Raw genomic sequence first — 22,996 nt, forward strand, 5'->3', positions numbered from 1 at the left:
AGATGAACTTCAGGTACACTTTTCATAACATGGTCTTGAGTGCTACATGTTTCTTTTTGTTTTTGTTCCATTTTGCATTGATTTTCAAAACATCTATTTACATACTTTGTGTCAAATATGTCATTTATTTTTCTTTTCTCATTTTACTCACTCTTGTCTCATAATGTAAGTTTTCTCAACCTCCTTTTCTCCACACAGAGCAATCTCTCTAGATCTTTACTGTTTCTATATTTCCTGTGTTTATATTTATTACATTTCTTCCCCATAACTTTGTAGGGCACCATCCACAACTATTATGCTGAAGTAGACATTTAGCCCATTAGACCCAGCAGAGCAATCCCATCAGGCCCATTCCTGCTCTTCTTATTACCCTGTGGCCCTACAAGTTGTTCTGATTTACATATTTCCTTAAGGTTCCTTATTATGATGTAATAGTGCAGCTACCCTGGTTCAATTTTGACTGAGAGTGGTATCTGTATTGAGTGTGTATATCCTCTCATTCAGCTGCTCTGGATTTCTCCTAGATCCCAAAGATGTGCCGGTTGGCAAGTTATTTGGCTGTAGTAAATCACAGATGGATAGCAGGAAAATCAGGGGAGTTAATAGGTATGTGAGAGAGATTACTGTGAGGGCTCACTTTTAACATTTAAGAAAAAACTTGGACAGGTACATGAATGAGAGGTGTATGGAGGGATATGGTCCAGGTGCAGGTCAGTGGGACTAGGCAGAAAAATGGTTCGGCACAGCCAAGAAGGGCCAAAAGGCCTATTTCTGTGCTGTAATGTTCTATGGAATGGAAATGCTCTGAGAACCTGCATAGACTCAGTAGTGAGACAAATCGCATCAATTGGTACAGAATGATTTTGTACTTTAGTACAACATTTTTCAATGACATTTTCAGGAGAGCTGAAATACACAATGAGAATATTTTTTAAAGATCTGGAAATCTATAATGAAAAAGAAAATGTTGGAAACGCTCAGCAGGTCAGACTGCATACATGGAAAGGGAAATAGTTGAAGTTTTGGGTCAATGACCCTTTGTCAGAGAGAAAAATTAAATTTCTACAGCAGAGAAGGTAAAGATGAATAGGCAAAAGGGAACCTCTTTGGGATAAAACCAAATGAGTAAACGTGATATTTAGAATGAGACTATAGTTCTTTGTCTTGTAATAGTTCTTTTTCTTTGTAATAGTAGTGCTGTGAGACAAGCTCAACAGGCCAGACAAAATTGGTAGGAAAAGGAAGCTTTCAGTTGCCACCCATTTTAGTTCCCCATCCCAATCAGAATCAGGTTTATTATCACTGGCATGTGTCGTGAGATTTGTTAACTTAGCAGCAGCAGTTCAATGCAATACATAATATCGAAGAAAAAACACAAAATAAAATAATAATAAATAAGTAAATCAATTACAGTATACAAATATTGAATAGATTAAAAATCATGCAAAAACCAGAAATGATATATATTTAAAAAGTGAGGTAGTGTCCAAGGTTCAATGTCCATTTAGGAATCAGAGGTTAGAGGGGAAGAAGCTGTTCCTGAATCGCTGAGTGGGTGCCTTCAGGCTCCTGTATTTCCTACCTGATGTTAACAGTGAGAAAAGGGCATGCCCTGGGTGCTGGAGATCCTTAATAATAGATGTTGCTTTTCTGAGACACTGCTCCTTGAAGATGTCCTGGGTACTTTGTAGGCTAATACCCAAGATGGTGCAGACTAAATTTACAACCCTTTGCAGCTTCTTTCAGCCTCCCTCTACCAGACAGTGATGCAGCCTGTCAGAATGCTCTGCACGGTACATCTGTAGAAATTTTTGAGTGTATTTGTTGACCTACCAAATCTCTTCAGACTCCTAATGTGGTATAGCTGCTATCGTGCCTTCTTTATAACTGCATCAATATTTTGGGACCAGGTTAGATCCTCAGAGATCTTGACACTCAGGAACTTTAGCTGCTCACTCTTTCTACTTCTGATCCCTCTGTGAGGATTGGTAGGTGTTCCTTTGTCTTACCCTTCCTGAAGTCCACAATCAGCTCTTTTCATCTTAGTTGTTGTCAGGTTGTTGCTGCGACACCACTCCACTAGTTGGCATATCTTGCTCATGTTCACCCTCTTGTCCCCTTCTGAGATGCTGCCAACAATGATTGTATCATCAGCAAATTTATAGATGGTATTTGAGCTATGCCTAGCAACACAGTCATGGGTATATAGCGAGAAGAGCAGTGGGCTAAGCACACACCCCTGAGGTGCACCAGTGTTGATCGTCAGTGAGGCGGAGATTCTAACTTCTTCGTCTCTAGCCTTTTATACTGTTATAGTGAAGCCTGTACAAGCTTAAAGAACAACTCCTTGTCTTCCATCTTGTCATGTCGCTTCCTTCAAGATTCAATATTGAATTTTCTGACGGTCGGTAATCACCTTTTTCCTCTTATCAGAGCTGTCCATTTATGTCAGTCTTTCATCTGTGATATTTGGCTCAGTTTTTCTTTCTAGTTCTGACAGTGCTTTGGACCTAAAAAGTTAACTTTGTTTCTCTTTCCATTGATGCTGCCTGACATGTTTACAACATTTTTTGTTTTCACTGGCCTTCATAATTGGCGATTCAAGTTGGCGCATGGCCTAGTGGGCAAGGCATCAGACTAGTAACCTGAAGGTCACTGGTTTGAGCCTCAGCTGAGGCAGCGTGTTTGTGTCCTTGAGCAAGGCACTTAACAACACATTGCTCTGCGACGTCACCGGTGCCAAGCTGCATGGGCCCTAGTGCCCTTCACTTGGACAACATTGGTGGCGTGGAAAGGGGAAGGCCTGCAGCTTGGGCAACTACCGGTCTCCCATACAACCCTGCCCAGGCCTGCGCCCTGGAAACTCCAGGCGCAGATCCATGGTCTCTCAAGACCGACGGATGCCACCACCATAATAAATCAAAATATTGAGTACAGGAATTGGGATGTTATGTTGAAGTTGTTATAAGATGTTGGCGAGGTCTACTTTGGAGTATTGTGTGCAGTTTCATTCACCTACCTACAAGAAAGATATCAAACAGGTTGTAAGAATACAGAAGAAAGTTTACAAGGATATTGCTGGGGTTTGAGGACCTGAGTTATAGGGAAAGGCTGAACAGATCCCAACCATTGAGCACATCTACATAAAACACTGCCGAAAAAAAAGAAGCAGCATCCATTATCAAAGATCACCACCCAGGATGCTCTTTTTTTTGCTGCTGTCATCAGGTAGAAGGAATCTTACCAGGTTCAAGAACAGTTTCTGTCCTTCAACCATCAGGCTCTTGAACAAAAGGGGATAACTACACTCATTTAAGGACTCTTTTGCCATGTCATTTCATGCTTATTTATTTATATCTACATTTGCACAATTTGTTGTCCATTGATCCTGTTTAGTTACTGTTCTATAGATTTGCTAAGTATGCCTGCTGAAAAAAGAATCTCAGGGTTGTATGTGGTGACGTGTATACTCTGATAATAAATTTTACTTTGGACTTTGAGATTAGGTCATTATTCCTTGGAGTGTTGGAGAATGAGGGGAGATTTGATACAGATATACAAAATTATAAGGGGTATTGATAGGGTAGATGCTAACAGGCTTTGATTTCTTGTACTTCCGGTCATGGCAACACCCCCCTTCACCATTTCCCTTTCTCACCTTATCTTCTTGCCTGCCCATCACCTCCCTCTGGTGTTCCTCCCAACTTTTCTTTCTTTCACAAGCCTTCTGTCCTCTCCTTTTAGACTCCCCCTTCTCCAGCCCTCTATTTCTTTCACCAATCAACTTCCCAGCTCCTTACTTCATCCTTCCCCCTCCCATTTTAACCTATCACCTTGTGTTTCTCCCTCCCCTCCCCCCACATTTTAACCCCACTCCTCATCATTTTTTCTCCAGCCCTGTTGAAGGGTCTTGGCCCAAAACTTCATCTGTACTCTTTTATAAATGCTGCCTGGCCTGCTGAATTCCTCCAGTACTTTGTGTATGCCACACAGATTATGGTGAGAATGCTAGTGAAAGTGATGGATGCAAGTTTGATTTTAAATTTAAGCTGAGGCCTCCATCAGTCAGAGTTGACCAAGGGTATTGCGTCCTAGCTGTCTAGATACACAGGCCTGGGCAGTACAATATGGAGAGCAAGCTGCTGCCCATGTAGCAGGCTCCCTTTCTCCATGCATCTGAGAACCCAAAGGAATGGCAAAGATCAATACAGTTTGGTACCAGCACCATTGCAGGAGTTGTCAGTCAGCATTGACTCAATGTATGAATTCCTTAGGGACTCCAATTCTGGATTTTTCCCTTGGGGTTTACTCCCAAAGCCTTCCCTGTGAGTGGGTATAGCTGCAAGGCAGTGGAGGTTTGAAATCAGAGTTTTCCTCCTGCTGTCTAGATGAACTGTCAACCATGGCTGACGAGCCCCATCTGTCCAATGTGACTCCTCAATACCCAGAGCCTGGACTGACACCTTACTGCCCTATTGTCTTGTTTATTATTAATTGTAATGCCTGCACTGTTTTGTGCACTTTATGCAGTCCTGGGTAGGTCTGTAGTCTAGTGTAGTTTTTTTTTATGTGTTTTTTACGTAGTTTAGTCTAGTTTTTGTACTGTGTCATGTAACACCATGGTCCTGAAAAAATGTTGTCTCATTTTGACTATGTACTGTACCAACAGTTGTGGTCGAAATGACAATAAAAGTGACTCGACTTGGTTTTAAGGTGCCAGTAACTCACCTTTGCCCCTTCTCCTGTCAAAAAATTTGGTTCTGCCAGGTTTAGTAGCCAAGCCATATGTGAAGGCCAGGAGCTGGACTTAGTTATCAGATGCGATTTGAGGCACATGCCATTGGGAGCGTTTAATAGGTACTCTGTCCCCATTACCACTCTAGGCTATAACAACATTAAGAATGTTTAAGAGAAATTTGGATAAGTACATGAATAGGAGGGGTGTGGAGGGCTGTGATTCAGGTGCAGGTCGATTCGACGAGACAAAATAACAGTTTGACACATACTAGATGAGCTGAAGGACCCTTTTCTGTGCTGTAGAGCTCTATGACCAAACAAATTGATGAAGGCAGAGAATGGTCGATGTAGATCTTAGTAAGGCGTTTGGCAAGGTTCCTCATGGTATGCTTATCTAGAAAATCATGAGGCCTGGGATACAATGAAAACTTTGCTGTGTGGATTCAAAATTGTCTTGTCCACAGAAAGCAAAGGCTAGTTGTATTTGGAACATATTCTGCCTGGAAGATGATGATCAGTGGTGTTCTGCAGGGATATGTTCTGGGATCCGTACTCTTGTGTGTTTGGTGAATGGGGACAGAAGGCACTTACTACAGGTAAGTTAACGGTTTATCTACATGACGACAGACATTAAACATTCAGTAAAGCCTTGTAGTTACACCCAATTACAAATACTTATCTAAAGTGTGCACTCAGGTTCTGTCTCACTCCTGCACTCTTCCACAGTTCCCTCAGCACCAGTTGCGACCCAGCATGCTAGATTTATATTCTACTGATGCCATGACAGCATCAGCTGGAGCTGTGATGCCAAACGGCTGCAATGCTTCCTAAACAGGCTAATTCCTAGCTACCACTGCTTTCAATAAACAGGTAAGATTGATAATTACTGCAACATTCTACCCCTCAAAGCACCATGACATATGGCCCACAGGCTAGTAGGCCCCACAGATGCCCCACTATACTGTAACACTCTGATACCCAGAATTATCAGCCCACTGGCTTCTACCCAGTGTTCTGCAGTAGTTCACCAACCTCCAGAGTGGCAAGAGAAGCTGGACAAGTTCTTTCAACAGTCCTGTTCTTTGTCGTTAACTGGGATTGGTAACAGTGGCACCCCTTTTTTTGCAGTGTGGATTGGCACCCTTATTCAGGTCAAAGTGCTGGTGTGGTTTGCATGATCACATGCCATCTGTAAGAATGTGTTGTACTGACCACCATCATCATCACTGTTGTCAGCACCTACCACTTTGCCATTCTGTAATGTAAGGAGACACAAAACTTAATCCCTCCTGCTTAAGTGCTGGTATTTAGATAGACTATGCCCTGGTAACATCATTGTGTATTCCCTGGTCTATGCACCACAATCTGCCCCTGCTCTGATGGCCCCTGTGGATGTTGCACCCAAACCTTACCCAATTCCTCCTCTAACACCACCCCTTCTACCTTTGGATGATCTGGTACTGCCAAGTGCTGGGACATCAGGCACCCTCCCAGGCCCACTGGCCGGGAGTTCAGGTTGTCCACTGCTTGTTACAGCACACTTAGCCTTGAAAGGTGAGGGTGGGAGTCAGTAACTTAATTTGCTCTTTTAACAGCCCATTCATATGCTTGATCATCCCTACTGCCTAGGGGTAGTATGGGATGAGGAACACCTACAGAATGTTGGACTCCACAGCTTACCCCTGGACTTTAGCTTCTGCAAAATTTGAGCCATTGTCAGACTGGATCTCCCAGGAAATCCCACACATGAATGACAAGTGTTGTAAACCTTTTATTCTGCTTTCCTGCTCAGCATGGCCCCACAGCACTGCCACCAGAACCCCAGAATATGTGTCCACCATTGTAAGCACATATCATCGCTCATTCAGTGGTGGCAGAGGCTTTGCATATTCTACTTGCCATACCTGAACAGCTCCTGTGACCCACTGGTCCCCCTTGGGCACAACCTGCTAGCAGGTAGGGCAGCTCACAGCTGCTGTCCTGGGCTCACCAAACATCAACGCCACCCCTCAAGCTTCTGTCTATTTCTTTGCTCCTCCCCATCTCTCCCTCCCCTGTTCTTCTAGTGTGTCCATATCATCAGGCACCCATGGTCCCTGTCCTTGGAAAAATCAGTGTCTCTCAATCAACAGCAACATTATGTATAGCCTCTGTAGTGACAGGATCCACATGGTAGACTGTGATAGGGTGTTGATGTGCATCCTCCCAGGGGGGTGACCTGTGCACATCGCAGTTCTGCCCAGAACAATAAGACATCCACAATACCATGCCATTAGCCACTGCTCCTCACAGGTTCTGTCACCTTCTTGAGGTACAAGGTTGCAGCCATCAGCTCAGCCAATCTGTTAGATCCCCCCTTCCCTCCTGGGTAACAACACTCCCTGATACAAGGTGAAGAGCAGCAGTCTTCCATCATTGTTTACTGTTCCACCAATGGTTGGAGCTGTCTGAAAACCAGACTTGCTGCCAGGTCTGATCAAGACCTCCTAGGGTTTACCTCAGTGGTCCCCAACCACCGGGCCACGGACCGGTACCAGGCCACAAAGCATGTGCTACTGGGCTGTGAGGGAATGATATGATCTGGTTATATGAAACGATACGAGTCAGCCTCATTCCCTGTCACGTCCACTGTTGAACTTCAATGCATGCGAGGTCATCAGTCGGTCATTAACCTACAAGTACTCAATGAGTAAAAAACAAATGTTGCTTGAGAGTTTCTTTGGAGGAGGTGATAGGGACATAAAAGGCCTAACGATGATGATAACACAGAGACAGCTGAGGCCAAGACTGCAAAAACAAAGAAAGCTTACTTCAACGAAAAATATGACGAGTCATGCATAAAATATAGCTTTAATGTGACCAGTGACTTGCACGCTCCAAGTCCCCTGTGTGTGATATGTGGAGACAAGCCGTCTGATAAGGCAATGAAACCCTCAAAACTGCTTTGGGACCTTGAGTCCAAGCACTCTGCACTTAAAGACAAACCTGTTGAGTTTTTTGAGTGGGAAAAAAACATGAGCAAGTGGGACAGAAGCAAGTGCTAAGAGCCACCACCTCCACAAATGCTGCTGCTCTGAGAGTGTCGTACTTAGTGGCTAGCCATATTGCTAAGGCTAAGAAGCCTTTCACTGTTGGTGAAGAATTGATTCTGCCTGCTGCCAAAGACATGTGCCATGAAATGTTGGGAGAAGCTGCAGCTAACAAGATGGCACAGGTTTCTCTTTCAGCTACCACAGTTTCAAGGAGAATCGATGATATAGCACAGCTGCTGGAACGGCTTAACGAGTCACCATGTGATGAGGAGTGGATAGCAAAACTCGCTTATCTGCGTGACATCTTCAACCTGCTCAATGAACTCAATTTGTCACTTCAGGGGAGAATGACAACCGTCTTCAAGTTGGCAGATGAAGTGTCTGATTTCAAAGCCAAGCTGGAACTGTGGGTCAGCAAGTGGACAGGGGCATATTTGACATGTTCCCAACATTAGCTGGGATTTTGGGAGAGACTGAGGCTGCACCGTCCTTCTCACAGCTGGTGTGCGATCACCTATCTTCACTGTTGACAGAATTCAAGCCTTACTTCCCAACGGCAAATGACCCAAGACATGCAAAGGAATGGGTCCGTGACCCATTTGTGAATGTCCTCGGTGAATCATCCATGTCAGCGCAGGAAGAAGATCAACTCCTCGAGCTTGCAAATGATGGTGGGCTGAAAAGTATGTTTGACATAACATTTCTGGCGGTATTCTGGATCAAAGTCAAGGCTGAATATCCTGAGATAGCCACGAAAGCACTGAAAACGCTGCTTCCATTTCTAACATCATATCTCTGCGAAGCAGGGTTTTCTGCAGTGAATGCAATGAAAACTAAATTGCGGAATAGACTGGGCATAAGGAACCCCCTTCGAGTAACGCTGTCTCCCATCACCCCTTGATGGGACCATCTTGTTGCAGGGAAACAAGCCCAGGGCTCCCACTGACTCAGCGATATTGGTGTGTTGCAGTGATTTTATATGTTCATATGAGGAAAATATGCACTGTGTTTACTATCCAAACGTGACTTAAAATGTTATGATGCTATTGACTTATAAGTGACGTATAATTGACCTATCACTATATTAATGTGAGGAAAATATGCGCTGTGTGTTTAATATTAAATTTGTTAGATAAACCCTTTTGGAAATGAAATTGAGTGTATTAGCCACTTGGAAGTGACTTTTCATCTATATTCCGGTCGTGAATAACACCCCCCCCCCACCCCCCGTTGACCAGTCCATAAGAATATTGTCAATATTAAACCAGTCCGTGGTGCAAAAAAGTTTGGGGACCCCTGGTTTATCTCACTGTATGAGTGAGGATTTGATGGTGAGAAACTCAATGGGGATGTCGTGGTCGTTATCAGGGAGAGCTATAAGCTACTCATGGAAGCAGCCTATCCCATTGGGACTCTTCTCTATCCTGTCTACAATGTAGCACCTCCATTTGAAAATGCAAGGGCAGCTGGGCATGGCCCTCTCGATGGGTTACATTGATACTTTACCCACTGCATGATAGGGAAGTATGGTTGCAGCATGACTGACTCAGAAACAATCTGCTTTTCTGTGGCCAAGAGAGCCTAGAAGCATGTCAACAGCTGCCTCTTGAAGGGGGTGAAGTGGGTCAGTGCCTCAGGAAAGATTTTTGTCCAAAACCCAATGAAATGCAATTCTTCATCACCTGCCACAGGCTCCTCTCAGCTATCCTGAGGGTAGCTGAAATCTGCAGCCCGAATGGCACCTATCTCTGTCTAGAGGTCCAGGGTGGGCCTGCTCTACCGTTCCTTGGCAGTTTCAAAGGCATCCTGCTGCTTGCAACCCCTTTGGAAGGGGTTCTTTACTGGGAGATCTGGTACAGGAGGCGCAACATCATCATTAGGTAGGGATGTGCTGACGCCAATACCCTGTGAGCTCCACAAAGCACTGCATTTCCTCTTTGGAGGTGGGGACGGCAGCACCCAAGCTCATGCACCTAGGCTGATCTGTTTTCTCCCACTGCCCAGAATGCTACTGTATGCCCAAGAATATAACATTCTGGCTGGGGTCCTGTATTTTATCGGGGTTGGTGGACCAACTCTGTTCTTGTAGAGAGGTGACCACCTTTTCTAGGGCCTGCCTCAGTACCTCCTACAAGGATCCCTGTAGCAGCACATCATCTATGTAGTGGAATACAGAGTCAGTGGGGTCTAACTGAATGCACTGCAGGCCTTTGGCAATCATGCCATGGCAAAAGGTGGGCTTGTAGACAAATCCCTACAGGAGCCAGCAAACAGTGTGCTCTCTAACCTCCCAGGTAAAAGTGGAAAAGCTTGTGTGCTACAGGATGTGGAAGCTTTAGAGTGAGTGCAGAGAAAATTTACCAGGATTCTGCCTAATTCTGCCTGATCTGCCTTATGAAGAAAGTTTCTTGGAGCTAGGGCTTTTCTCTTTGGAGTGAAGGACAATGAGAGGTGACTTGATAAAGGTGTATTAGATTGTGAGAGGTGTAGAAAGCACGAACAATCAGTGCCTTTTTCCCAGGGTAGCAATGGTCAATACCCAAAGACATCAATTTAAAGTGAGTGGAGAAAAGCATAGGAGAGATGTCAGAGGTAGGTTTTATTTGCAGAGATTGATGAGTACCTGGAACACACTGCTGGTTGTGGTAGTTAACACTGAAGCAATAGGGACATTTAAGAGACTTGAATTGCTACGTAGATGTAGGAAAAATGGAGGGTATTAGCTTGTGTATGAGTGAAGGATTATCTTGATTGTGGAGTAGGTTTGTATAGACCAGCACATGTGGCTGAAGGGCTTGTACTGTTCCGTGCTGTTCTAATACTTGTAATACATAACTTCCCCCCCCCCCCCCCCATTTAAGTGTATGGATTGTCTTAGGTTATTCCTCATTCCCTAGCCTGTGGATTTTGTGTTATCCCACATGTAAGTTCTGTCAATCAATTACTCATTCTTTAAATCCCTCCTCCATTTTTTCTTCACTTCACCCTTTTTGATGAAATTTCAGATTTCCTCTCAAAGCTTGCACAATTCCTCATAGAACTTGAAAGTTTCAATAACTTTGTTGCTATTTTCCAGCTGTCTCTCATTTTCTGATGGCTCATTTCTAACTCTTACCTTTCTAGACCTTATTCCATCTCCAATGATAATTTAGAATAAATATTCATCTCGAGTCCAAAGGCTCCTGTGACCACTCTTCGTTATACACTTTCAAAAATCCTTCCTTTATCTTTAGCCATGGCTTTTGCTTCACTATAGTTGACAGGATTATTAACTATGTCTATCATATTTCCTACACTTGTATTCTCAGTCCCTCGCCTTTGACCCAGAGAAAGAATATGACTTTATCTACTACCTCACCAGGTGAATTACCAGATCATCCTTTGTAATTTCTGCCACCTTCAATGTGATTTCACTACCAGTTACAACCCCTTTCAGTATTTCAAAGTCACTGTTCCCTGGTTCATTCTTTCAACATCCCCTTCTCACAACACCTTCCCATGTAAATGCAAGGGTTGTAATACCTGTCTCTTAGCTCTTTTTCCACTCTCCAGGGAACAAAACATAGCTTCAAAGTGAAGCATCAACCTGTGCTGTATTTGGGGCTCTGGATGTAATAGACTCAGCAATGGAAAATTCAAATAATGAATAAGTGACCAGTTCACAAGAAAATGGCTAATATTTAACCCTAGTGCTACTTTCCTGCATTAAATCCATTTCGGTTGACATCTTTAATATCTAAATTCTATTTCTGTCTAGGACGTACCTAGTGAACGTCCACAACTTTAGTGTGTAGAGAATTGTGTAATATTCAAAGGTTTCAAAGGTACATTTAATGTCAGAGAAATGAATACAATATACATCCTGAAATGCTTTTTCTTTGCAACCATCCATGAAAAGAGAGGAGTGCCCCCAAAGAATGGATGACAGTTAAATATTAGAACTCTGAAGTCCCCCCCCAAGCTCCCCTCACTCCTGCGCGTAAGCAGCAGCAAGCAACAATCCCCCTCCCCCAACTGGCAAAAAAAGCATCGGCACCCGCCACCAAGCACTCGAGCGTGGGCAACAGCAAAGACACAGACTTGCAATACTTGAAAGTCTATTTTGTTCACCCAGCATTTGACATACCACAGACTCCCTCTCTCCCTAATAAGAGAGAAAGATGTGTCTCCGTTTTACAGCAAGAGAGGAGACATTTTAAACAACTTGCTGGTTTACGGTGTTTAAAGTCTGTTGCATCGCTTTTTCCAAGCTCTGTGCAGAAAGATCTTGGATCTCTGGGCACACAGCCTTAGATCTTCCACCTCCCACAATATACCGATATCCTGCCCGGACACCGACCTCTGATTACCACCCCCCCCCCCCCCAATCTCCAGAGCCACGGAATCTCAGTCCTTCGAAGGTGAGCGGAGCTCTCAGGCTGAGCTCTTGGCGTGCCGAACAACGGCCAGTTGTGAAACCCTGAGAGCGGGTCCCATTCCCACAAAGAACCACCGCCACCATGTAACTCCAGGTCAGGGACTCAAAAGAACCCTGAAAGGGATAAGCAGATAATAAAGATGGAAATAGAGCTGTTTCTGAAGATGCAAACAAAGGAGTTGCCATTAGGTGCCATTAATCCTCTCCTAAGCTCCGCCTTCAATCTGACTTGCCTCAATGAAAAAATATTCTCATCATTGTACTGAATGGCCCACCCTTTATTGTGTGAAGGGTCTAGGATCCCTAGGACTAGACTCCACTGTCACATCAGTTCAACATCAACCCCATCAGGGTGTTAATAATTTTGCATCATCTATGGGTGTCACAGCCATTGGAACTTGAGTTTGAATACAGCAATTTCAGATAACTGGCTTTTTTATGTCATTATTTTCCAGATCTGATGAAAGCCTTAGTATTAAACCAGTTTTTGTCTCTCCATAGGTGCTGCCTGTTCTCTCTACTCTTTCCTCTTTGCACCACCCACTTCTCTGCAATTTAAAACATGTTCTATTTCCAATTTTCACAAAAGATCATGGACTTTGTTTCTCCTTTCACAGATGTTGCTGGATCTGCGGAATACTTCCAGCAACATCTCTTTTAATTTCCTTTTGAAGCTTTTACCCTTAGTTCATCTGGGATAGAAAGTTGTAACTGTTAACTGTTGTAATAAATTTGACCTCTGGACTTGCTTGAATCTGTGCACTTTCTTTTTGAGAACTATATTCTAATCTGTTACTCTGATATTTACAGGACTATATGACTGTCTGTAAGCAAAACAGTGCCCTAATGGGCAGTCCTTTCAACAATGAAATTGGTTACCTGAGCAATCCTTCCATAGTGGATACCATGGAAAGTAAATGGAAAAGAAGACAATATGCAAAAACTGCAGCTGCTATAAAACCAGAAGGTATCTGTAAGCAGCTATTGACTTCTAGTAGATTCTTGAAGAAAGCAGCCAAATCAACAGCATCACAGAGTCTGAAAGTAAGCAACTGTGCATTGAAGAAGGCTGATGAAGCAGACTCAAGAAGCCTTAATGCTGCATCAGGAAGGTTCAGATCCTCTAATGCTGTGCTGGCCAGATTGGCCCAAGTGGAACATGAAATAACGAACAGAAAGCTGAATAAACATCAGATCAATGCTGATGATAATGTACAGGTGTCTGATGATGAGCAACTTTCTCCCAAATCAAGTACTGAGCTAAGTGGACGAGGGAGCAGGTTTCTGAGGAGAGTGATAGATACTGCAGTGAAACAAGAGTTTAATGCAAAGGTTCAGAATAAAGCAGAATCTTCAATAAAAGATCTTCAAGCACAACTTAACACTCCAGTCAAAGTGGGCACAATTGATAGTGATGAAGAAGAAATGAAAAAGATGTTGGAAGGCTCCCTAGAACTCTCTGAAAGTGAACATACTAAAAGATCACAAAGAACCCCACCACATGGTTCCAAATTGCACAAACAGGTAGTGTATACACATAGTATTATTTCACTGCCTGTGTACATTTTTATCTTGTTTCTAATGCAGGAAGCATTTCCAAAACCTATCTCCAGTGCCATATCAAAATGAGAAACTAAGCTACCAATGGATCTGGTAAAAGCAGAGGGCCTTCTTCACTAAGAGCATAGGATGTCACAATAGTGTAACACTATTACAGTACCAGTGACCCAGGTTCAATTCCACCAATGTTTATAACTTTCTTCCAATATTTCAAAGACATATGGGTATGTAGTTTAATTGGTCACATGGGTGTAATTGGGCAGTATGGCTTTTTACTGTGCTGTATCTCTAAATAAAAGTAAATAAAGAAATATTAGGAAGAATGAACTAGTATTAGGGCATGTTATCATAGGTTTGCTTAAAGAGGTAGGATTTAAGGGGGGGTTGTGAAAGAAAAGAATGGAGAACTTTTGGTGGTAAGTAAAAGCAAAGCAACCAGTGGTGGAGGAAAAGATGTTGGAAATGCATGGGAAATAAGAATTGGAGAAGTACAGATTGACTGAGAATTTTAGGGTTGAAAGAGTTTACAGAGGTGAGAGAATGGCAGTATTTGAATTCAATGATGAAAATTTTAGAACAGTGGTGAGCGGCCAGTGAAGGAGTGGAAGTTTGAGGCTTTGGCTTGAGAGGTTTTGGCAGTTGGATTGTGCAATCAAGTTGATCAAGATTTGAATAGCTCAGACTCAGCAGAAAGTAGCTGATTGAGCAATCAAAAATTGGAAAGCCCAAACAAATAAAAAGAGGGGTAGCTCAAGCAGAGCGGCCAGTGAGTGAGTGGGCCAGTGAAGGAGTGGAGCTTTGAGGCTTTGGCTTGAGAAGTTTTGGCAAAAAGAAGCAGAGGACGAACTTGCTCCCAGTGAGGTAAGGCCGGGTAAGTTTCTTTCATTAATTTAATTAACTTAGGAGTTGGTAATGGAGGCAGTCCAGTGCTCCAATTGTAGGATGTGGGAAGTCAGGGACAGCACAATTGTCTCTGATGAGTACACCTGCAAAAAGTGCATCCAGCTACAGCTGCTGTCAAGCTGAGTTAGGGAGCTGGAGCTGGATGAACTGCGTAATAGATCGGAGTTTCAAGGAGACAGTCACTCCTAAAAGTCAGGAGACAGTTAACTGGGTGACTGTCAGGAGAGGGAAAGGAAATAGACAGAAAGAGCAGAGCACCCCTGTGGCCATTCCCGTAAACAATAGGTATACTGTTTTGGATACTGTTAGTAGGGACAACCTACCAGGGACATGTTGTAGTGGTCGCGTCTCTGGCACTGAGACTGGACCCTGAGCTCAGAAAGGAAGGAGAGAAAAGAGGAGAGCAGTAGTGATAGGGAATTCACTAGTTAGGGGGGCAGATAAGAGGTTATGTGAGAGAGATCAAGAATCCCGGATGATTTGTTGCCTCCCTGGTGCCAGGGTCTGTGATATCTCCTTCCACAGGAAGGAGCTTAAGAAAGGACATAGGAGAGCTCGAAGGGGGCATGAGAAGGCCTTGGCATGTAAGATTAAGAAGAACCCCAAGGCATTCTATGTGCATATGAAGAACAGAAGGATGACAAGAATGAAGACTAAAGGATAAAGAAGGCAACATGTGCCTGAAGGCACATGTTAGGGAGTTAGGGAGGTCCTAAATGAATACTTTGTGAAAAGGACCTTGATCAGGGTGAGGTCGAAATAGAACAGGCCTGTGTGCTGGACAATGTGGAGATTAAGGAAGAAGTGTTGGATCTTCTTAAAAACATCAAGATTTATAAGTCCCCAGGGCTGAACATGATATACCCCTGGTTGCTGTGGGAAGTGAGAGAAGAGAGCACTGGAGCAGCAGCTATGATCTTTGATCTCTTTGGCTGCAGGGAAGGTGCTAGAGGATTGGGAATGGCCAATGTAGTTCCCTTGTTTAAAAAAGATAGTAAGGCGAAATATAGACCGGTGAGTCTTACGTTGGTGGTCTGCAAACTTTTGGAAAGTATTCTTAAGGATAGGATTTACGAGCATTTGGAGAAGTACAGTCTGCTCAAGGATAGTCAACATGGCTTTGTGAAGGGAAGATCATGCCTCAAGAGCCTAATTGAGTTTTTTGAAGAGGTAACAAAAGAAATTGATGAGGGTAGGGCAGTGGATGTGGTCTACATAGCAAGGCATTTGACAAGGTCCCCCATGAGAGACTTATCCAGAAAGTCATCAGATATGGGATTAGTGGAACCTTGGCTGTTTAGATAAAAAATTGGCTTACAGGAAGAAAACAGAGGGTAGTAATGGAAAGAAAGTATTCTGCCTGGAAGACGGTGACTAGTGGAGTGCCACAAGGATCTGTCCTGGGACCCCTGCCCTTTGTGATTTTTATAAATGACCTGGATGTAGAGGCAGAAGAATGGGTAAGTAAATTTGCGGATGACACGAAGATTGGAGGAGTTGTGGGTGGAGCTGTAGGTTGTCGAAGGTTACAAGAGGATATGGACAGGATGCTGCGTTGGGCAGAAAAGTGGCAGATGGAGTTCAATCTGGATAAGTGTGAAGTGATGCATTTTGGAAGGACAAACCAGAAGACTGAGTACAGGCTTATCGGTCAGTTACTTAAGAGTGTGGATGAACAGAGGGACCTTGGGGTTCAAATCCATACATCCCTCAAGGTCACTGCACAGGTTGATAGGATAGTTCATTTTCCATTTTTAGAATCTTTTTATTAAAACATAATTTTCTACAACTATAGAATAATACAAAACCAACAAATTAATATGTATACAATTAATAGAGCTGAAGAAAAGAAAACTAATCATAATACATAAAAATGAAAAATAATTTTTATATATAGAAAACAGAAGGAAAAAAAAGAACCCCATCTAACTAGGGAAAAAAAACCCATTAACTACAAAAAAAACCCATTAGGAATCAACCCCCGGAAGCAATATATTTAACCATCATCTAGATATATAAAAGAAAGTCATTAAATGCCAATTCCCATTTTTAAAAAAAAGATAAAATTGGAAGGAAACCATATAGAATAATTCAAATTAAATGGTAATATTTGGCAAAAGAACCCCATCTTCTCTCAAAATCAAATTGGGGTTCAAAAGTTCTACTTCTAATTTTTTTTTCCAAGCTGAGACATAACATTACCTGAGAAAACCATTCAATTAATGTAGGGGAAGAGATATCTTTCCATTTTAATAAAATAACCCTTCTTGCCAACAATGTAACAAATGCAATTACATGTTGATCTGAAGATGAAATACCCTGAATATGATGCGGAACTATTCCAAATAGAACAGTCAATCTGTTAGGTTGTAAATTAATTTTCAGAGCTTTAGAAATTGTAGAAAATAAAGATTTCCAAAATGATTTTACTGAAGAACATGACCAGAACATATAACAAAGTAGCTACTTCAGTTTTACATCTATCGCAGTAGTTGTCTTTACTAGGAAATATTTTAGATAGTCTCTCCTTTGTTAAATAATAACAATGGACAATTTTTAATTGAATTAAACAGTGATTAGCACATATAGAAGAAGAATTTACGTTTTTCAAAATTCGAACCCAATCTTCATTAACAAAGGTCATATTAAGTTCTCTCTCCCAATCTTGTTTAATCTTTAGTGATAGGTTCTCTTTATGTAACAAAAGTAAATTATAAATTCTGCTAATGGAACCTTTCACTAATGGATTCAATTTCAAAATGGTATCCAACAAATCAGATTCTTGTAAATATGGAAACTATGTAAAAACTGTCTAACCTGAAAATATTGCAAAAAATGTGTATGAGTTAGAGAGTATTAATTAACTCTTCAAAAGTCATCAATCGACCATCACAGAATAAATCTGTAAAAAAACGGATCCCTTTATTTTTCCAAAGGAGAAAACTGGGGTCGATTATTGAAGGCTTAAATGAAAAGTTTTGATATAAAAAAAACTAGACAACTTAAATTGTTTAAAATTTTAAAAATTCCAAAACTGAATCCAAATCCATAAAGATTGTGTAATAACTGGGTAAGATTTAAATTTGGAATTTTAGAGAGCTGTAAAGGTAATGGAGCTCCTAATATTGAAGTTAAATGAAATTGTTTAACAGCTTTTAATTCCAAATCAACCCATAATGGTTTTTGGTTCTTATCGAGCCAGTATAACAAAAAACATAATTGTCTGATATTCACAGCCCAATAATAGTCTTAAATTAGGAAGTGCAAGTCCACCATCTTTTTTAGATTTTTGTAAATGATACTTGTTAATTCTTGGTCTCTTATTGTTCCAAATAAAGGAAGAAATAAAAGAGAGTCAATTTGATCAAAAAAATTTTAGTTAAAAAGATAGGTATATTTTGGAAAATATATAAAAATCTAGGTAAAATCATCATTTTCACAGCATGGATATGACCTATTAGAGAAAGAGTTAGTGGATTCCATCTAGAAAATAGTAATTTCATGGAGTCTGCTAGAGGAACTATATTAACTTTATAAAGATCTTTATTTTTTAGTAATTATACTACCTAAATATCTAAATATATTAACAATTCTAAAAGGAATATCATTATATGTACTACAGGAGCATTTAATGGAAACAATTCACTTTTATTCAAATTAAGTTTATATCCTGAAAATTTTCCAAAATCTTTGTGTATCCAAAAGATTAGGAATTGATTCCTCAAGCCTCGAAATAAAAATCAAAAGATCATCTGCATAAAGAGAAATCTTATGTATGCTTCCATTTATAGAAATACCATGAATGTTTTTGGCCTTCCGTAATGTTATAGCTAAAGGCTCCAATACAGGATTAAATAATAAAGGGCTTAATGGATATTCCTGTCTAGTACCACGAGAAAGTGAAAAGAAAGGCGGCCTGTAATTGTTAGTAATGACCATGACATTAGGGTTCTTATAGATCTTTTGAATCCATCTATTAAAATTATTACCAAAATCAAATTTTTCTAATACTTTGAACAAGTATGGCCGCTCAACTCTATCGAATGCCTTTTCTACATCAATTCCACATCAAGAGAGATAACACATTGAGGTTGCTTAGATAATGGTGAATAAATAATGTTCATCAATCTTCAAACATTAGAGAAAGAGTAACGGCCTTTAATAAAGAGATGATTTTAATTAAAATGTTTTCCAAGTGGTTAACCATTATTTTAGAAAGAATTTTTGCATCCACATTTAATAGTGAAATAGGTCTATATGATGAGCATTCAACAGGGTCTTTACCTTTTTTAAGAATTAAGGAAATAGATGCTTCATAAAAAGAAGGTAAATTACCCTTCTGAAAGGATTCATGAAATATTTCCAAAAGATACAGAATCTTTCAAATATTTTGAAAAATCCCACCAAGTAACCATCAAGTTTGGGAGCTTTACCTGATTGCATTGATAAAATAGCTTTCTGAATTTCATACTCGGTAATTAGAGCATCAAGAATCTGTTGATCTTCATCAGAAATTTGTGGTAATTTAATCTTATGTAAAAATGCTTCCATTTTGGAGGAATCTGCAGGAAATTGAAATTGAGATCTATAAAGATCGGAGTAAAAATCTTAAAGTGTTATTAACCTCCTCATAGTTACTATATCTCCATTGTTTTTACGAATCTTTAAAATTTGTCTTTTAGCTCTAACTGCTCTAAGTTGGGAAGCAAAGAGCTTATTATTTTTATCCCTAGAAATATAAAATTGACTTTTCAATTTAAGCAAATATCCTTCAATAGGATATGTTAGTAATAAGTTATATGTAATTATAGTTCTAGTCTACTTTTTAAATGAAACAATATTTGGACAGATTGCATTAATGTTATCTAAATCTTTAATTTGTTTAGAAATTTTATCTAATTCCATGCTTGTTTGTTTCTTCAATTTAGTTATATATGATATAATTTGACCACGTAGATAAGCTTTTAATGTATCCCAAATTACTAACGTTGAGATGTTTCCTATATTATTAAAGAGAAAAAACTCTTTTATCTGAGTTTCAATATACTCAACAACTTCTGAACTTTGTAATAAATGTTCTGGAAAATGCCAAAATGGTCTGGTAGAAACAACATCTTTCAATTCAAATATTAAATTTATAGGAGCATGATCAGAGTTAGCATTCACATCATACAACCATTTCTGAACATTACATAAAAGTTGAGGGTTGACTATAAAATAGTCAATTCTCAAATATTTATTATGACCATGAGGGAAAAAGGAATATTCTCTATCACTAGGATGCATATGCCTCCAGACCTCAATTAAACCATAATCAATTAAAAAGGAATTGATAAGTGATGCAGAACGGTTAGGAAGTTGATGTTTGGATGATGACTTATCCATTAAAGGATTTAAACAAGTATTAAAATCACTACCAATTAATAACATATACTCATTTAAATCAGGTAATAGAGCAAAAACGGCTTTAAAAATGAGGGATCATCAACATTTGGTCCATAAATATTTAACCAAAACCATTTTCTTATTACAAATTATTCCTTTAACAATTAAAAATCTACCATTAATATCAGCTATAATATCTTCCTGATTAAAAGGAATATTAGAATTGATAAAAATAGAGACCCCTCTAGTTTTACTCGGGGAATTTGCATGAAATAGAGGGCCCTTTCAAAATTTAAAAAAATTGATTTTTATCACATAACCTGATATGTGTCTCTTGAGCAAAAATTATATCAGGCTGGAATCAATTTATAACTTTAAATGTTTTCTTATGCTTAATAGGCTGATTCCGACCATGAACATTCCAAGTTAAAACATTTAACTGTTTATATGTCATCATGATACTTTGTATCTAAAAAAAAAAGTAGTTTGACGCATGTCAGGATAAAGTGATTGAAAATGGCGGAGATGAACAACAATAAAAATAATTAGCGTACGCTCCGGTATTCCATAATGGGGATAAAAAAAGAAAAAAAAACACCCAAACTACAAGATAGCTAAGAAGGCCTGTGGGATGCTAGGCTTCATTAACAGGGGGATTGAGATCAAGAGTAGAGAGGTCATGTTGCAACCCTACAAATCTCTGGTGAGACCACACTTAGAGTATTGTGTTCAGTTGTGGTCACCTCATTATAGGAAGGATGTGGAAGCTGTGGAGAAGGTGCAGAGGAGATTTATCAGGATGTTGCCTGGTTTGGAGAATAAGTCTTATGAAGCAAGGTTAGCAGAGCTGGGACTTTTCTCTTTGGAGCGTAGAAGAATGAGAGGGGCCTTGATAGAGGTCTAGAAGATTATGAGAGGCATAGATAGGGTGGATAGCCAGTACCTGTTTCCCAGGGCTCAAATAGCGAACACCAGAGGGCATATGTACAAAGTTAAGGGAAGGAAGTTTAGGGGAGACATCAGGGGTATATTTTTTACACAGAGGGTTGTGAGTGCCTGGAATGACTTGCCAGGGATGGTGGTGGAGGCTAAAACATTGGGGTATTTGAGAGCCTGTTGGACAGGTACATGGATGAAAGTAAAGTAGAGGGTTATGGGGTAGTGTGGGTTTAGTACTTTTTTTTTAAGGAATATATGGGTCGGCACAACATCGAGGGCTGAAGGACCTGAACCATGCTGTAGTATTCTAGTGTATTCTAGATACATTGGTCATTGTAGTGTAGTAAGCATAAATATATGTGCAGTGCAAATTATGATGTAGACAGTGAGTTTAACGTCTGAGGATATACATTGTATTGAGCAGGTAGGCAGAGGGTATAGGGTAGCTTTGTTGCTAAAAACTGAAATCAAGTCCTTAGAAAGAGAAGACATAAGATGTAGAATCCTTGTTAAGAAAACTACAAGGATTGTATATAGGCTTTTGAACAGTAGCCAGGATGTGGGGTACAAATTACAACAGTAGATAGAATAGGCATGTAAAAAGAACAATGTTATGATGGTCATGGGGGATTTCAATATGTAGATAGATTGGGAAAAACAGGATGGTGCTGGATCCCAAGAGAAGGCCTACGATGTACAATGCCTACAAGTTGGCTTTTTCAGCAGCATGTTTGAGGCCACTAGGAAAAAGGCAATTCAGGATTGAGTGTTGAATAATGAACCAGATTTGATTAGGGAGTTTAAGATAAAGGAACCCTTAGGAGGCAGTGATCATAATATAATAGGATTCACCTTGGAGGTTGAGAGGGAGAAGCTAAAAGTAGATATACCTGTTACGTATCCCGTAACTAGAGAACTTACCAGCGAAGATAGAGAGGTCCGTTGAAGTCTGATGTCACTATTTTCAAACGTTTTTATTTATAAAGGGGCACAAAAGTAAGGTTAATGCAAACATTCAGATAATGCACGTCACCAATACGCAATCTAAAGCACGGGTATAGTCATAATCATCATTAATCTCGGCTGTTGTCTAGGGTATAATATTTTTGTCCATTGGAAATATAAAGAGTCATTCAGAAGTCTTTCGAGGAATCGTTGGGTTTCACGTGTCTTAGAGGGATCGGTGAGAACGAAAGAAGACTTGCCCGTGTCTTTATGACCACTCTGTAAAAATCAGGGGAGCGTTGGTTTCCCCGTTGTTAGTTCGAAGTCCTTCGCGGTAGTATCAGCCACCCGCTCCCCAGGCAAAGGAGTTAGGAGCACACGTGGCGTTGAGTGGCTTCCAGCTCTCCCGGGAGCGTTGAGCGAGCAAGTTCCTCTGGTGCATCGCTAGGGTACTGCCTCCTGCAGTCCACTTTTATCTTTACTTGCAGAGTTGTAGCTGTCCATCAAAGTAGGGGGATGCAATCTCCACTCCCAAATGGACCGAGGGTGTTCAGGTTCATGGTAGTTGTCACATAGCCGGGACTTGCACATGACACAGGTGCCTCTAAGAACAAATGGTCAAAACCGTTGCATTGTCTCTCACTTCCGAGTCCCGAATTAATAGCGATCTTGCGATTCTCCGGAAGGAGGGGGCTGCTCCCACTCCTTCGGCCCCTCAGAGCTGTGGTACCTTCATAACATACCAGTTTTACAGTGGAGTAAAGGGAATTACAAAGGCACAAGGGAGGAGCTGGCCAAAGTTGATTGGATGTGGACACCAGAAGAGATGATGGCAGAACAGCAATGGTTGGAGTTTCTGGGAGCAATTTGGAAGGTGCAGTATAGATAGATCCCAAAAATTGGTAGTATTATAAAAGGAAGATGAGTCAACTATGGCTAACAAGGGAAGTCAAACACATCATAAAAGCAAAAGAGAGGGCATATAATATAGCAAAAGGTAATGGGAATCCAGAAGATTGAGAAGCTTTTAAAAACCAACAAAAGGCAACTAAAAAAGCTATGAGAAAAAAGATAATAT

General features: G+C 40.7%; 1 protein-coding gene across 1 annotated transcript in view; it reads left to right on the forward strand.

Annotated features, from left to right (window-relative positions):
* The first annotated feature begins 2,300 nt into the window (after nucleotides 1–2,300).
* The window catches only part of c16h19orf44 (chromosome 16 C19orf44 homolog), a 44,045-nt gene continuing 23,349 nt past the window's right edge, over nucleotides 2,301–22,996 (forward strand). Inside the window, exons 1-3 of the mRNA XM_059991709.1 lie at nucleotides 2,301–2,404; nucleotides 5,202–5,333; nucleotides 12,997–13,710. Of these exons, the coding sequence (XP_059847692.1) occupies nucleotides 13,003–13,710 (708 nt within the window). The 5' untranslated portion in view covers nucleotides 2,301–2,404; nucleotides 5,202–5,333; nucleotides 12,997–13,002. The remainder of the gene's footprint in view (nucleotides 2,405–5,201; nucleotides 5,334–12,996; nucleotides 13,711–22,996) is intronic.

This window comes from Hypanus sabinus, chromosome 16, assembly GCF_030144855.1.
Source record: "Hypanus sabinus isolate sHypSab1 chromosome 16, sHypSab1.hap1, whole genome shotgun sequence".
Classification (NCBI taxonomy): Eukaryota; Metazoa; Chordata; class Chondrichthyes; order Myliobatiformes; family Dasyatidae; genus Hypanus; species Hypanus sabinus.